At 34.0% G+C, this 17,476-nt stretch overlaps 1 protein-coding gene across 18 annotated transcripts in view; it reads right to left on the bottom strand.

The window, feature by feature from the left end:
* Positions 1-17,476, bottom strand: part of GPHN (gephyrin) — a 688,936-nt gene that overhangs the window by 158,251 nt on the left and 513,209 nt on the right. For 9 of the 18 annotated variants that reach the window (XM_054529738.2, XM_054529730.2, XM_054529733.2 and 6 more), the window contains 2 exons: positions 2,172-2,234; positions 393-435 (listed from right to left, as the gene is read on the bottom strand). In XM_054529738.2, coding sequence (XP_054385713.1) covers positions 393-435; positions 2,172-2,234 — 106 coding nt within the window. 18 annotated transcript variants of the gene reach the window in all.

Raw genomic sequence — 17,476 nt, 5'->3', positions numbered from 1 at the left:
TGTACCCTCTTGGGAGCCACATATTCTTTTTTTAGAATTAGCCTCTCTTCAGGAATTTACATTATTATTATTATTATTTTCAGTTAGTTTGTTTTCAAATAACTTTTGGCAGTGGAACAATTAAAGAGAGGTTCAGAGTCACAGAGGAGCTCATTCCTACCCTCCTAGGAGTGTATCAAAGTTCTAGTGTCAGCTTGCAAAAACAATTAGATTAAGGGAAATATTTATTAATGTATTGATACTAGAAATATTTTTAGAAGGTAAAAGCCCTAATATTCATATTTGTCACATAAATGTTCCCCATTGCTTTTCTTCTTTTTTTTTCACCAAATATCATTTTTAGCTTTATAAGCTCTAGTTCAGCAGCCCACCAGAAATGGTAAAATACTTACTGGCTCTGAGAATGTTCTCCTTGCTGCTGCACCTGGACTGGACCTGTAGAAAGAGCATAAACTCAGTAATTTAGGGCTTATAGCATGAATAGGCAGATATGCGTATTTAATGGGCAAGCTCCTGAGGTCTAGGAGCAAAGGCTTTATATATTAGTATTTCAGATGTCATAACATGTTAGTAAAAATGTTACACTTGTTTCATCTTTATTTATCTTTTCCTTAAAGAAAGAACTGACTTCCAGAAAAAAATTTGGGGTACAATATTGTAAATTACACAGAGATAAACCAAAGGTGATTTTTTATTCATTTGTATTTAAAATTGGTATATGGAAATTTGTTACTGTATATTTAGTTGTAAATATTGGCCCTTAATATTAAGGCATTTAGTATATCTCTTGACTAGAATAATAATAAAATTCAAGTAATAAAGTTGTATCTAAGTATTCCATTATAGTAATTTTTTAGTATGTATATATATTAATGGGAGGAAAATAGAGAAATCCTTATATAACATTTACATTTGATTCTGATAACCTGTTACTTATTATCATAATTTATCATAGTTATAATATTGATTATGAAATATGCTTCTATTGAAAATCAATGAAATTGAACAAATTTATTTACCAGTTCTTAGGTGTATATAGAATTTATCAATCAGAAACCCTTATGCTTTGACTCAAATGTTTAGATCAATGTGAAACATTCTTTTAAATGTGATAAGACTGTTACATTCAAGGAGCATGGTACATGTCATTAACATGTTGTTAATTTCAAAAGAAACTGCATTTAAGCTCCAGACCTCTGCTTCCCATTCCACAGCAGCTTGCCACAAATGGATATATACACAACAAATTAATTTCTATAGTTCAACACAATCTACTATCATAATGAAACAACTTATGAAAGGAATGTTGCAACTTAGGGTGGGTTATGGTTGTCCTTCCTGAAAAAAACAATTGTTAATGTTTAAAAAAACGACAATAAAAAAGTCACAAACATACATACAAGAAAAAAAATACACACACACACACACACACCAAAAAAAAAAAAAAAAGGAAAAATAATTCCAAATGTTAGTTATTCTCTTTTGGCCCATATTGTTCAACTAGTTTTAAACATACTAGAAGGAAAAAGCTAATCTGAAGATAATATTCTTATATTCTTTTACTCAGAAGTCTTATTTAAGAACAATTCTGGACCAAATGGGAAATAAATCAATGACTGCTTAAAGAAAATAATACAGGGAAGAAGACGCAAGAATGAGGAAAAGAAAAGTAAGAGAGAGATTTGAGGGTGTAAATCTAGACAATGGAAAATAAAGTATGGAATTACAGAAGGGGACAATATGTAATTGCAGAATGTTCTGCTATTTCTCATTAAAAATTCATACAAAGAGGGTAAGAATGACTAATGAACTTGCTGCAAAATAAATAAGCAAGTTGCTATACTATGGAATGAACATAAGTGTAACTATACCACTACAGCCTTAAAGAAAAGAAACACACACTAACAGACAATAGACAAGCTTAATAGAGAAACTACATTTCAAAAAAGTGACTCAAAGAACACAAGAGAAAGCTAGAAGAGTGAGAGAAAAATCTGGGAGAGAGAAGGAAAAGAAAGGGGGAAATGTTAAAAGACAAAAACAGAGTTCAAAGAAGTCAAATGGAAGTCAAGAAAGTCTTCAACAAGATGTAGAAACAGAAGGAGCCCAAACCCATAGCGCAAAGCAATGTTTGCGAATGGAAAGTGGCTCCTTTGATCAGTAATAGTTACTCTTAAGTCGTAGCCTCTATTCCTCCAGAGTTCATCTTTAAGCCCTTCCAATCTAGAGTGGAGCTAGTGTATGGATAGAAACAAGAGATTTACAATGAACAGAGCAGTTCAGATGAGTAGTTCAAATTGTCTCATAAAATGTTCCAACAGATTTATATAATGCCTCTTATATACATTTTCTAATGTATATAATGGAAATGGTGGTGAAGAACTAGTTGGCTTTACCAAAAAAACCCAAACCAAACCAAAACAACAACAAAATACCCTCTCCCGTTCCCTAGGTAACTTAAAAAATTAACAACCAAAATCATTCATAACATGAATTGAATAAAGAAACCCAAGTGTTGCTTTGTGGCACCTCAGTTTAGAACTACATATTTCAAACAGCTTTGGTGGAGAAATTTGGATGATGAAAACAATTCAATTCCCTGAATCTGAGCGTTTATCAAGGTTCATAAATTGCCAACAGCAGTATAATCAATGCTTTCCCATTTATATTACATTGGCTATTTGAACCAGATTTGGGGAGAATCACTTTAATATCAATGATTATAAGAATTCCTTTAGTGATCTTGAGTATGTGTGTGTGTATAAATCAATCAGTCAATCAACCTATACACCACTGAAGAAAACAAAATTTTAAAAATGTTGTTTATTATTTATGCATGTAGCAAATAACTTTTTCTCTTGCACCATGAAACGAGTCCTCTTTATAATATATACTTAATTCTATACAATTTCAAAATGAACATTTTACTTAACTCACAATGTAATGGCATACACTTGAAATGATACACTTGAGAAACAACTACTGTTCCTATGGACTATAAAGAAGGTAACACAGATCTGTCTCAAGTTTTATGGCTTCTCGTTTTTTTCTTTATGTTACCCTAGCTTTACTCAATGGGAGAAAAAGGAAAGCCTGGAAAGCAAAATAAAACAGATTTTGGCCTAATGTTAAATTTGTCAGGGATTACAAATAAAAGGTATGGCATCTGATTACCTTCTACTTTATTCTGTTGGATCACGTTATTTTACTTCAGTTAACATCTGACTTTACAGTATTGACAAATAATTCCCCTTTCAACTGGAATCAAAACTAAAATAACATGTAGGAACAGCATATTATATTAAAGTCAATGGAGAAAATAAAAAACATGAAGGACTTAATGAAAACATAGGATATTCATTTACTAATCAAGATTGTTTTGAGACATCAAATAATTCATTTCAACATGTGTTTACATGTGTAATATAATTTTTGCTGAAGATCACATCGTCCATTAGGAAATCTTAAGATGTGAAACAGAAAAACAGAAGGGAGAGCACATAATAAATGTAAGGAACAAAAGTGAAAATGCCTTAAAAAAAGCTAAGGAAATTTTAACAAACAACAACAATCTTTAGATACAGTTAGAGAAATCACTTACCTTATGCTTAGGTCATAACAAGAATAGCACAGTGTTTAAAGTCAGCTCTTCATTATGGGAGGTACAATTGAAAGCCATAGGTTATAATAACATGAATTGCTACACAGAAATGAAGACTTTTTCAGCCCAACATGAAAAGCTAACTCTTATGGGAGAACATTTCAACTTATGTTAAATGCAACATGAAGAACAATTGAGGGTGTAAACATCAAAACACACCCAAACACATGAATCTCACACCAAAAAGAGAGAGATGGCCCAATCTCTCAGGACACAGAAGATTTAATCTGTGAATTTGTGACATATAAGGGAAGGCACATTGCTTTAACAGTGAAAGATGCATGCATAATGTATAACCATCCATTTACCTCCCCACCCTCCACCCCACTTGTACACACACAAGCCCATTAAGATACAGGGAAAGAATGTAGTGCCAAGCTGTTATGAAGAAAGCAGGACACACGAAAGCGTAGCAGTGGTCATGTGATTTGAGAGGTGTTCTTCCCTTAAACCATCCCATCACCATGCTTATTTTAAAGAAGCCAGGAAAAGATTCCCTTTCAATGCTGCAGTAGCTACGAGCCCCCAGCTTGAAGCTAGTGTGTGGAATTTTGATCACCGTTCCCTGCGATGTCAGGGGCTCTCCAGTGGAAGCCAGATGTACTGTAACACCAGTTAGTGGGGGTACAAATGTGTGAATAACAAACATCCTTTCCCTTCTGTATTTCACAGAAGTGAGGGAGGAGAGAAACAAAGAAAATAAAACCTGTGTTAAGAATAGGTTCGTAACAATATAAGAATGTATAAGTATTAAAATGGAAATTACATTTGATTGCAGGTTAACACAAATCAGGTTTCAAAAAATTGCCTATTTTGCTGCTCACCAGGCTAATTTGTATTCCTTTTCTTGTAAATGGTATACAGTATGGCTCATATTGAAAAATTCTGAGCACTTGGTCAGATGGGGTCAAAGTCAAGAACAAAATAAGTCATCTTCTTTGAAGGACATTAGGAAAACTATCTTTCCATTTTAAACATGACTTTACTGGCCACTAATCACATTTTAAATTAGAAATTAAGTTTCTGTTTAGCTGCTTACTTATATAATGTGAGAAGTCCTCTGTTTTGGAAAGACACAATTTAAATTTTAATCTTTTTACATTGTTAAAAAAGCAAACAACAAAAAAGCTATTTAGAAACTGTTTCCTAAATATTCTTCTTTGTTATCAATACAAGGTATTTAACAAGGGCTATTCCTGTCAATAATAGGCTTATTTCAGCTCTTCAGAAAAAAATTCAACTTTGCTTTCATATTATTGGTGACAGCAGTTAACTTTATCCATTTTATTCTTTTTGTGTGAGATGAACTTTGATTCATGTGTACATCCCAATTTAGTTAGCAGATGTCTAAACTGTTCAATGATCACATACTCATTTTCTCTTCCTCTTTTTATTCTTAGCAGGCCAGAATATCTTGACTTTCCCTTTAATGTGGCTTTGGTATTTTAGGCTCTGGGCCCTCCCATAATCTCAGTTTCCTCACAGAAAAAAATAAAGATTGTGGCTCAAAGGAGATAATGCATTCATCAGTGATTTTAAGCTATAAAAATGAAAATAAATGTCAGTAGTTGTTATGATCAGTGGTGCCATTGACAGCTGTAAAATAACTCTGTGATTACACACTCTCCTCATTATAATGTAGGCAAGCTCTTGTTTCTAACCCAAAGAGAGGTGGAATATTCTATGTACAGTTATATGTTTCTCAGTAGGGATAGGCCAGAACATTTTTGAAATGTCATAGCCATATGGCCATATGCACAGTAGGCATGCAAGCCATATAATCTAAGGCATGGAGCAAAGTCTCAACCAGCTCCTCTAGAAACTGCCTTGTATTCTTGAGCTTTTAGACCTTAGACAAGCTGTTGCCTTTCTCTGGAATACACTGTTGCTTATTTTCTGATGCAAATACTACTTGTCCTTTAAGATGCAGCTTAGATTACACCAGGAATTAAAAAAAATTCCCAAGTTCCTCAATCAGAAATAATTTCTTCTTTCTCTAAACTCTTTTAGCAGTGTTGAGATATAATTTATCTACCATAAAACTCATTCATTTTAAGTACAAAAGTAGTAAAAGTTTGATGACTTTTAATAAAGTTATATGGCTGTGCAACCAGCACTACAACCTAGGTTTAGATTTGCCTAGATTCTTACAGCATCTTATTTGAACTTCTAACATACGACTTATAGAAGTTTATAATATGGAATATGAGTTAATAGTTACTCATATTCCAATTACTGATATGTGTCCCCAAGTAGACTGTAGGTTCTTAAAGGAAAAGGATCATGACTTTATCCTCTTTTTATTTCCCACTACATTAAATACACTGCTTTGTACAGAGGAAACATTTGCTAAATCTGAATGTTTATTTTGTAGTAATTATTTTTCTTTTCAATCTCAGCAGACTAAAATTTATTTTTAATAGTATAAGTATGATCATAGCCATTCCTGTACCTGTTTTATCAGCTTACAAAGAATTTTTACTTATTTGGGTCTGATAGTATTGAGAGATAATATGAGAAGTATGTGGATTATAGCTAAGAGATATCTGGGTATCCTACAGAATGATCTCAAGAATTTATAAATTAATATTACTTAAGGTTAATCAAACAGTGACATTTGGAGTCCGATAAAAGTTTTCTATACCAAGGGTTTCAGGTTAGGTTAAGATTCCTTATTTTCTAAGAGAGCAGGAGGTTTTATATTTTACATGGTCTGGTCACTATAATGACAGAGATGATAGAATTTTTTGATGCATCATGGCTTATTTTGACTTTAGTTTTTCTACCTTATTAAACTTATTTAAGAGTAATCAGTCTCTGAAAGAATGAACTTCTTTGAATACCATCTACTCATAAGATTAAGAAGAGGGAGAAAAAGGGACCCACTTACTCAGATTACTTGCCTCTTTAGCCTACCCAGAAACAGAAACAAAAGTTTGATTTAAATAACATTAAGCCAATAACTCTACAATCTTAGACTCTTACATTCTATTTCTTTCTCTTCTTACTTCTTAAACACAAATGGATAATTGTTCCAGAAAAGTTTTTTCCCATGGTTCCATTCATGTGTCACTTTTTGGAATAAATTAGGATGCAAGTATTTGGCTTATTTGAGTTTAATAATAGCTCTTATGTGTTTAATTAGATTTATGATATCATAGCACATATTCAACTGAAGAACTCAAAGAGTTTTGGCTTTTTATGACATGAAAGGCAGCATGATAAAGAGGATGTCCTTTGGAGTCCCATGGTGTGATTTCCAATACTGGATTTTCCTCTTCCTAGCTGTGTAACCTTGGACGTGACATTTAACATTTAGAGCTTTAATTTCCTCATCCATAGTATGGGGAAAATTAAGTAGGGTAATGTATGTGAAAGTGAAAACTATTGTAAGTAAAAATAAAATAGAAATTGAAGTTGTTATTATTATCTTTATGAATATTTTAAGTCATATACATTTTATATAGGTAGAATCTGAGGCACAATAAGAATAAAGAATTTGCTACAAATCATGCTAGGAATCAGTGCCAAATAATAGATGAATTGCCAACTTCTAGACTAAAGCTACAGAAAAAGTCTGAGTAAAGGTCTGAGATTAGCTCTGCTAGGATTAATCTAATTCTGTGTTGTATGATTTTAGTAAAGTTATCTCCTCTCTATGGGTCTTGGTTTTCTTATCTGTAAAATACGGATGTTTCTAGGGGTTTTAACTCAGGTCAATGGGTCCCTTGAGAGAATCTTGTGGGTAAAAGACAGGTCCATTTACTGGGACAGAGAAATGAAATTACAATCTTTATATTTAAAAATCTAATTAATATTTATTATCTTCTTTTCATTATGAGTTCAGGCAACAAATCACAGTAATATTAACAGAACCTCTTACTTCAATGGTTATAAATATCTTTTTATGTTTATAATGATTTCAAATTATAGTAGTTATTAGATCTGCTCCTAGTTTGTTATTTAATGCATTTAAAAATAGGCATTTATTATATTGCAGTTTGTTTTAAAAGTTATTTTGATCATGATTTGAATTGGTTTTCTAGTGTTATATATTTTATTTTATACACTTAAAAATATTTTTATGAAAAAAATATCTGTAGGCTTTGACCAAGTACCACATGGGTCCATGGCAGAAAAAAGGTTAAAAGTCTCTGAGCCAGATAATTTCCAAGCCTCCTTTTATCTGCAGAATATTATAGCTATATGAAACCTTGTCCACCTCTATTTGCTGTCTTTTATCAAATCAGATATAAAAGGTGTCCTTTTTTTTTAAGAAAATTATATAAAATTGGTCACTGAATTAAACAAGTGCCCATTTAATAGACCAGAACAAGAAACAAAAAAGGAACATTGTTGCTTAAAAAAGTTATTAAATCCTCAGGGTTAAAAAAAATTCTGCTTCAGTTGCGCTTTTCCCATTGGTTCAGATGGACTAATCGTTTAACAGTAATCACATTTAAAAACCTCTAATCAAAGGTGAACTTCCATACACACACACATACACACATAAAAACAGACACACGTGTGTATGTACCCATAACCATTTATTCTTTGAATTTTCAGTCATTTATTGCTCACTGATAGAGAGTAGCAATGTTTTTTATTTTTATTTTTTTTTCCCGAAATGGAGTCTTGCTCTGTCACCAGGCTTGAGTGGAGTGGCATGATCTTGGCTCACTGCAACCTCCGCCTCTCAGGTTCAAGCAAATTTCCTGCCTCAGCCTCCCGAGTAGCTGGGACTACAGGCGTGTGCCACCACACCTGGCTAATTTTTGTATTTTTAGTAGAGATGGGGTATCACCATGTTACCCAGGCTGGTCTCGAACTCCTGACCTCATGATCTGCCTGCCTTGGCCTCCCAAAGTGCTGGGATTACAGGCGTGAGCCACAGTACCCAGGCTGCTATTTTTTTTTTTTTAATCTATGTACAACATAAGAGTATGCCAGCAAATAGACAATATTTATAAGCAAAACAATTTTATAAATCTTTTCCAGGTGACCATTCTTAAATGTTTTCCCACTGTTATATAAATTTTCATTGTTAAATTCCACTGAGCTTTCCTAAGTTCTAGGTTAATGTGAAAAATACTTCCTTTTCAGTATTGACCCATTCTTAAAGAAGTTGGAAGTGTGTCAGGTTATATAGCTGGTAAAGTTAATTATAATTACCACTGAAAATCAAAGCTTGTTTATGCTTCTTTATAGGTAACTTAGTGAATTCCTTATTTGTTCTTAAAGAAAATACTATAATATGTAGAACACACTTTCTGTTCTTTAGAACTGGTTATCACTATGACTCAAGGAAATATGAATTTAATCATCAATGTTAAATGTTCTTAATGTATTTCCTATATAAAGCTTTAATTCCAAGTTGAACCATGCTCAGTGACCTCTGGAAACTTTGCAGATCCCAGGCTGGTCTCCTCTTGGTACCAACAATAGTTTTGGTTTGGTGCTTGTTCTGAAAATTTTAATGTTGATCATAAATATGAAGAAAAATTACTACCCAAATTATATAATGTATTATAAAGCTAAATGAAGTATTTTGGCTAAGAGGAATTTCAGATTATTCATTATTTCCCAGTCTTAAGATGAATAACTCATTATTTTACAGAGTAATTACTCTTCATTCTAAAGGTTAGACGGTAGGAATTATTACTAGTTTTAGGTCATACAGTAAAGTAGTAATAGAACTTGGTTCTCTTGACTTCCAAACTTAATTATCTGTACACTATCAATCACTCTACCTTTCTAACCTAACAATGACAATCATTGCATTCCTAATCACACCTTGAATTTTCATTGCCTCTTTGCTCTTGACTGTTTCTCTTAGCGAAGAGAACCACTGAGAATAGGGATTTGAATGTAGGGGTGATGGAGAATGGTATAACAAAACAACTTTGGGGAGTAGCATTCTGGAAACAAACTGTCTAGATTTGAATTTTGGCTCTACCGTTATTAGCTGTATAACACTGTATAAATCATAACTTCACGTATAAGTGAAGATAATAACATCTATCTCATAGGATATTTGTAAAGAAAATAAGAATACATGTAAAGTGCTTGCTTAGAGATACATGTAAAGTGCTTGCTTAGAGAGTATTTAGCTCAGAGTTAACAGTATATATTGTTAGCTATTACTATATTGTTGTTCCTACTATTATCCTTTTGTTTGGATGATATTCTAGGCCTGTAATAAGAAATGTTGATTTTTTTTGTTTTGCATGTGTGTGATTTTGACAGTTCTCAAAAGTAAGATCAAGTAAGATTAATTTAGGTGAGTATGTGAACAGGAAGTTTTCAGAAAATATTGATTAATTCTAAAAAATAGAGGCCAGGGAATAGATACAGTCAATAATATAAAAACTTGAATTATTGAGTATTTGTAATTACTATGCATTTTGTGACACTTCTAGAATAAAGTCACATTTGTTTTCATTAAGCATGAAGTTTGAAATACTGAGTTTTTAATTAGATTTAATATTCTTAGTTTTCATTCTTAAATGTCATATCTTATCACCTATTTGATCATTAAAAAAACCCTAATGTTTTACTCATTTCAGTGTGGCTGTATTGTCTTCCTTTCTAAATCATATTTTAGTATTGAATGAAAAAGTTGTGACTTTATTTTTCTAAATGCTTAACTAGCATTCATAAAGCACATGAAAGATGTACAAATATGTCTATACTGCATTAGTAAAGTAGCAAGAGCTTAGAAAGTGTGTAGAAAAGTTTCTTCGAGAAATATATAAGAACTAGGCATTCTGATGCCTAGTATTACAGCTATGTATGGCATACATTATGTTGTTAATCAAGCCTCTCATGATCTAACCAAGTAATAGTTAACAAATATAGTTTAATAATATATAACTCATTTTCAGGATGAGCAATATAGGTCAGATTATTTCAGATATATGTACATTTTTTTCTTAACATAAGCCCTATACCTGTAGGTCCAGAGACATGCACTAATTAGATCGGCTAAAGCTAGAGACTTGTGTATGTAGCGAATCCTCTTTTCAGCAGGCAAAACATAGGAAGTTAGGCTAGCTAAATAACCTTGACTAAATTATTTCAAGTATTAGTTTCCACATCTACAAAAATCAAGGTAATACTATTCATTTATTGAACAAATATGTGGAAAAAAGAAATTAACAATAATAATAATAATAATAAAAAAGAGTATGTGTTGAGCTAAGTTCAATTGCCCAGAGCCAACGCCAGGCTCTTATCTAGGTGCTGGAGGTAAAACATGAACAAAATTGATAAAGATCTTGCTATCTCGGAATTTACATTCTAATAGTAGTAGACAGATGATAAGCACCTAACTAATAAGTACATAAATAAGATAGTTTCAGAAAGCAGTTAGTGTTATAAAGAAAATAAAATACAGTAACGGAATAAAAAAAAAATAGTGATAAGGTATGGCTATTTTAGACAGAGTAAGCAAGGAAGACTTCTCTGAATACGTATCATTTTAGTTAAGATTTGAGACAGCCAGATGAAGATCATGGGGAAGAACTTTCCAGACTGAGGAAACAGCTAAAGATGTGCAAAGGCTCAAATGTTTTGTTGAGTTTCCACCTCATAGGATTATTGTGAGACTAAAATAAGCTAATGCATGTAGAGCATTTGTTACTATACCCAACATTGTATAAAGGACAAATACATGTTATTCTGGTAATAATGAAAGTGACAATAATAATGGCTATAATGACTATGATACAAACTACTGAAATCCAGACTGAAATTACTCTCCCCAATCCCTCCTAGCCTGGAAATATTTGTAACCTCTTCCACATCAAAGAATATTGTTGTAATTGGTCAGAAGGGCCAAAGATTGGTAATAAAAAGACACACGGGTGTTCAGACTTAGGGTTCCAGCAAAGTGGGATACAAAAGTACCTTTTGGGAAAAAATCTGCTATTTCATAAAAGTCAGTGAAGGCATCTCTTAAAAGACAGAATACAATTTTTGTTGTTTATTGAAGTTTTACCATAAATAAATTTCTGCATTAAAGCTATGATATCATAATGCTATTGATCCATGATAGCTACTACACTTGTTAGAATTCTCTTGACTGTTAGATCTATCCCTATATGTGTTGAGGCATTCTCAAAATTTATGGAAAGATGCATCACATGGAATAACCATCAAACTAGAGAAAACTTAATTATAAAGATTTTCTCTTTCTAGCAATCATTAACCTCCATGTCCAAAGTATATGAAGTTTCATTTGGGAAAGAACACTGTTATTAATAATGCCAGGAGGTGCTTTGGTTCAGTGTTAGTGATTTTTGTTTCATTTGCATTCCAGTTTGGTTCCTTTTGATTTCCTATATATTTCTAGTATAGAGGTATGACACAGTGGTTTGGTTAGGATTAGCCAGAGTAGTTTTGAGACATCTTGCCTGCTTCTGACCAGTTTATTTTATTGTAATCTGAGCACAACAAACAGAAGTGATCAAATATATATATATATTATATAATTTGTGTATTTATACACACAACACACACATATTTAGTGGGTCTGTGTATTCTGTCTTTGTAGCACATACTGAAAATCATTAAAGTTATACTATAAACCAGTAGGTTACTTGAAAATAAATATAAGCAGAAAGAGAAAAATAGGAGTAAAAAGGATCCTGGGAAATATAGCATTATTCAAATGCCGGGTCAACATATGCCACATATGTGGAAAGAACACCATCCTAATTTTCCTTCTTTTTTTTTTTTTTTTTTTTTTGAGGCAAGGTCTCACTCTATTGTCCAGGCTACAGTGCAGTAGTGCCATCATAGCTCACTGCAGCCTCAACCTCCTGGGCTCAAGTGATCCTCCCACCTCAGCCTCCTGAGTAGCTTGGGACCACAGGCATGTGACATCCCCCCGAGATAATTTTTTTTTTTTTTGTAGAGGTGGGGTCTCCCTATGTTGTCCAGGCTGGTCACAAACTCTTGGACTCAAGTGATCCTCCTGCCTTGGCCTACCAAAGTGTTGGGATTACAAGCATAAGCCACTGTGCCAGGTCCTTAATATTCTATTTTGTACTTATATGAGAATTCTATGCAAAGGAAATTTGAGCTTTGTCACGATTGTTCAGTTTCCTAAAAATATATCAAAAGATCTGAATAAGTCATAGTAAAACATTAAAATTTGCTAAATCTAAATGGTTACCAAATGGGTGTTTGTTATTTATCTGTTGTTTACTATATATAACATTTGAAACATTTCATTAAATGGGAACTATAAAAAAAAGAAACTAATTTTCCAAAGGACATTTACATTAGGCTTTCAATACCCCAAAACACTTTAGCTTGGATTTCTCAAATTTAAAATTTGATATCATCTAAATAACCGTTTACACTCTTTATCCTAAGAACAAACAATGCCAATGTTTTCAACCCATATTTTTTTTCATTATTTTTTTCCTTCACTAAGTATTTATTGAACTGAGAATGCTATTAAATTCTAACCACTGTCCTAGACAGTTTCACCATTGACCAATTTGCTTCCTTCCTGGGGTTGCTTCAGGTGGCTTTGCTGTGTCTTGCATTGCTCAGTTATCATATAGACAATATAATTGTATCAAACTCTGCAGAAACTCATCCATCAGAGCTTTCCAACTCTTACATCCCACATGTTTTAAACAATTCCTACTTGGAAAAATTTTAAAAAATTTTCCATGTAGGAAATTTTTAATTGGTAATTCTTTGTTTTACATATGTTTCTTTACTCTTTTATTTTTCTTTCTTTTTTTTTTCTGAGACAGAGTCTCGCTCTGTTGCCCAGGCCGGAGTGCAGTGGCACGATCTCGGCTCACTGCAAGCTCTGCCTCCCAGGTTCATGCCATTCTTCTGCCTCAACCTCCCGAGTAACTGGGACTGCAGGTGCCCGCCACCACACCTGGCTAATTTTTTGTATTTTTTTAAATAGAGACAGGGTTTCAACGTGTTGGCCAGGATCCTCTCGATCTCCTGACCTCATGATCCGCCCGCCTCAGCCTCCCACAGTGCTGGGATTACAGGCGTGAGCCACCAAGCCCAGCCTATTCTTGATTTACTCTATATTATCTGTAGAACTCCCTACTTTCTCTTTTCTTTTCTTCAGTTCACCATCCTTATTATTTCTTTCTGATAAAAGTTACTAGCAGTTAACATGGGAGGAGCTCAAGGGTAATTTTAATTTTCTCTTTGCTTATCTATATTCTTTACTGAATGTATGAAAAACAATACAAAAGTTATCTAAAAGAAAAACACGGCTGGGCTTGGTGGCTCACGTCTGTAATCCCAGCACTTTGGGAGGCCGAGGCGGGCAAATCACCTGAGGTCAGGAGTTCGAGACCAGGCTGGCCAACATGGTGAAACCCCATCTCTACTAAAAATACAAAAATTAGCCAGGTGCAGTGGTGTGCACCTATAATCTCAGCTACTCAGGACGCTGAGGCAGGAGAATCGCTTGAACCTGGGAGGTGGAGGTTGCAGTGAGCTGAGATTGTACCACTGCACTCCAACCTGGGTGTCTAAAAAAACAAAAACAGAAACAAAACAAACAAAAAACCCCAGAAACTCTCATTGAAAATGCCATTTGATTAAAAAATTATAAAATTCAAACCTTTTAGTATAATATAGACAGACCATTTTACTATTTGTTCAAATCAGTTTTACTCAATTGTTTATAGATTTATTTTGAGCCATCAATACATTGTTTCTCAGTCCTTCCCCTGCATACATATCTACAATAAGACATTTGGGATCAGTTTACAGTCTATCATAGAACAGCTGTGAAGCTAACTAGATTCACAAGTCTGTAACCCTAGACCCATTAACGTTATGTTTTAACTCAAGCTGAAAAAGGCATATTCTATTTATAAATAGTCTTTTGACAGGGTCATTATATGATGCATAGAATTTTTACAGTTAGAAATATTGCATCTAATTTATTTATGTTAGTTTCATCCAGATGACCTCTCCTATATTCCTGTGAACTACTTGCCTAGAATTTAGGCTCAGTGTACCAGAACATAAAAGCAGCTATGCCAAGCTCATTTTGTTCCTTTGAAGCACACTGAAACACAAAAATTAATAACAATTATTAAGGTTCATTACTCTTTCTCAGTGGCTGAAATGGGTTATTATTCATTGAAAAAGGAAAGGAAAAGAAATAGCTAGAAATAAAGAGACAGGTGATTTCTAATGAAAAAAACAAACACACAAGGAAAGGGAAAAGAAGCACAAGAAAAAATAAAGTGTAGGAAACTGCAGTGAGAAAGTGGGTTAATGTAAATGAGGTAATAAGTAATGGAACAGGGATTCTTAGATTGTTCTTCTTTTCGCATTTTTTTCTCTTCACATTTTTTACTTCAACCTTCAAAACATAAAGCAGACTGTAAAAGCACAAATATGACCCCCGATCTGGAATTGTCTTTTAAGTCAATAGGCAGTAATCAAAAGGAATAGCTTATAAAATTTAAAAAGGGCTGGGTGTAGTAGCTAACACCTGTAATCCCAGCACTTTGGGAGGCTGAGGTGAGAGGATTGCTTGAACCCAGAAGTTCAAGACCAGCCTGGGCAACATGGCAAAAACCCTGTCTCTACTAAAAACACAGAAAATTAGCTGGGCATGGGGGCATGCACTTGTAGTCCCAGCTACCTGGGAAGCTGAGGTGGGAGGATTGCTTGAGCCCAGAAGGCAGAGGTTGCAGTAAGCCAAGACTGCGCCACTGCACTCTGGGTGACAGAGAGAAACCCTGTCTTAAATAAATAAATAAATAAATAAATAAATAAATAAATAAATAAAGATGTGTGTAAGAGAAAAGACAAGTATTTTGACCCACATCACGACTAATCTTTTTTTTTTTCTTTCTTTTTTTGAGATGGTGTCTCACTCTGTTGCCTGCTGGAGTGCAGTGGAGTGATCTCGGCTCACTGCAACCTCCACCTCCCGGGTTCAAGCAATTCTCTTGCCTCAGCCTCCTGAGTAGCTGGGATTACAGGCATGCACCACCACACCCAGCTAATCTTTTTGTGTATTTTTAGTAGAGATGGGGTTTCATCGTGTTGGTCAGGCTGGTCTCGAACTCCTGACCTCGTGATCCGCCCGCCTTGGCCTCCCAAAGTGCTGGGATTACAGGCATGAACCATCACGCCTGGTCGATTAATCTTAAGAGCAGTTGCAAATATTTCCTCCTTGCAGGTGGGATGTTTAAAAGGAAGCCAAAGTGATTTCAGACACAGCTTTTAAAGCAAATGCCATAGTATGATTCCCTCTAGCACGTACATAGTATGACTGCCTTTACTACCTCACCTTTGTTCTATAAACTGCTGCTTATGCTCTGCAACTACTTAAAATGGGAAAGTTAGAACAAGTGTCCTACCCTTTAAATGCTGAAGTAAAAAAGGAATGAAAAACGACGTCTAGTTTCCTTCCTCCCTTTTTTATTTTCTCCATCCCTCCCTTCTCTCTCTTCCATCACCCCTCCCTCTTTTTCATTCATCATTAATTTGCAGCTACCAGGACATATGACTCTATAAAGCAAAGGCCAGGTACATAACTCTAGCTGGGGAACATTTCAGATCAGAAATAGAGTTCAGTTATGTCTGATAGTTAGATAATTGCAAGTGAAAGCACAGTGACATAGGTTGACTGAAGGAGTGGTACTTACATGCACAAGAGCACTTTAGAAATGCTACTGTCATTGACATGTAATAGTAAGAATGGCTACAGAGACCTTTGCCATATGGTAGCAGTTGAAGTTGAATGAATAACCCCAGATTATTTTGACTTTCCCTTTGAACTCTTGAACTGTGCTACATGGCTCTAAAACTAATAAATTGGTGAAGTTATAGATAAACTTGATATGTGGAAAGGGAAATGAACTAAAGGAGGTCATTTAGATGATCCAGAGCTGCTGGTCACACAACATTTTTTGTTTGTTTATATTTCATCACCCACATATCAAAGGATGGAGGAACTGACAGTTGTGTGGTTCAATTACTGTATTTACGTTAATAAATTAAGCAAAATTCAGTAACTCATAGTCCAGAAACATGACTTAGAAAACTAAATGCCAAATTTTGGGACCATTCATTTGCTTCCTATGTTTTCAAGGTGAAACTGTAATGTAAAAGGAAAAAAAAGATTTCTTTCCACTTGGAAAAATAACGTCTCGTTTATTTTCTACCAAGTAAAAATTGTATACATTAAAATAAGATGAATGCTTAATGGAACTAATGAAGGATGCTGATTGTTTAAACATCAAACCAGTGTTCCTAATAAATTTTAAAATATTGGAGGCAATTATAAAGTTTATTAAAAACAGTTTGGAATTGTTATGGATATGAGAGAATTAAGTCATTTTTGATATATTTTATGCTGGATGATTAGGCTGTGAAATTGTATAATAAGACAATTAAAATCAGTCCTAATTTGACCCAAAGTATTTCAGACTCTGAGCTAAATGTTTGAGACAGCACACAAATGAAGACTGACTCAACATTTCCTCATATAATCTCTTTCAGGTCTCACTGGCATCCTTTTTTTCTCTTTCCTACTTTTCCACCCAAGTGCATTCTATGGAGGGACTCCTAACCTCCACAACTGATGATTACTAGTGATTAATTTAGCAGCATCTGACTGAAGACCATTTTTACCTCAGTTCACACTTTCATTTCTAGGGATTTCCCTTCTTTCTCAAGCATTACACAGAAGTTCACCATTAATCTACAGCTTCAATATAAAATCCAAAGGGGCTAGATTGCTATGGAATTTTTCCTTCAGTGCAGACGCACAACAGCAGCCTTTTCAGAGCCATG

The sequence above is a fragment of the Pongo abelii genome, chromosome 15 (genome assembly GCF_028885655.2).
Source record: "Pongo abelii isolate AG06213 chromosome 15, NHGRI_mPonAbe1-v2.0_pri, whole genome shotgun sequence".
Lineage (NCBI taxonomy): Eukaryota > Metazoa > Chordata > Mammalia > Primates > Hominidae > Pongo > Pongo abelii.
This window is presented reverse-complemented; position numbering and strand designations above follow the sequence as displayed.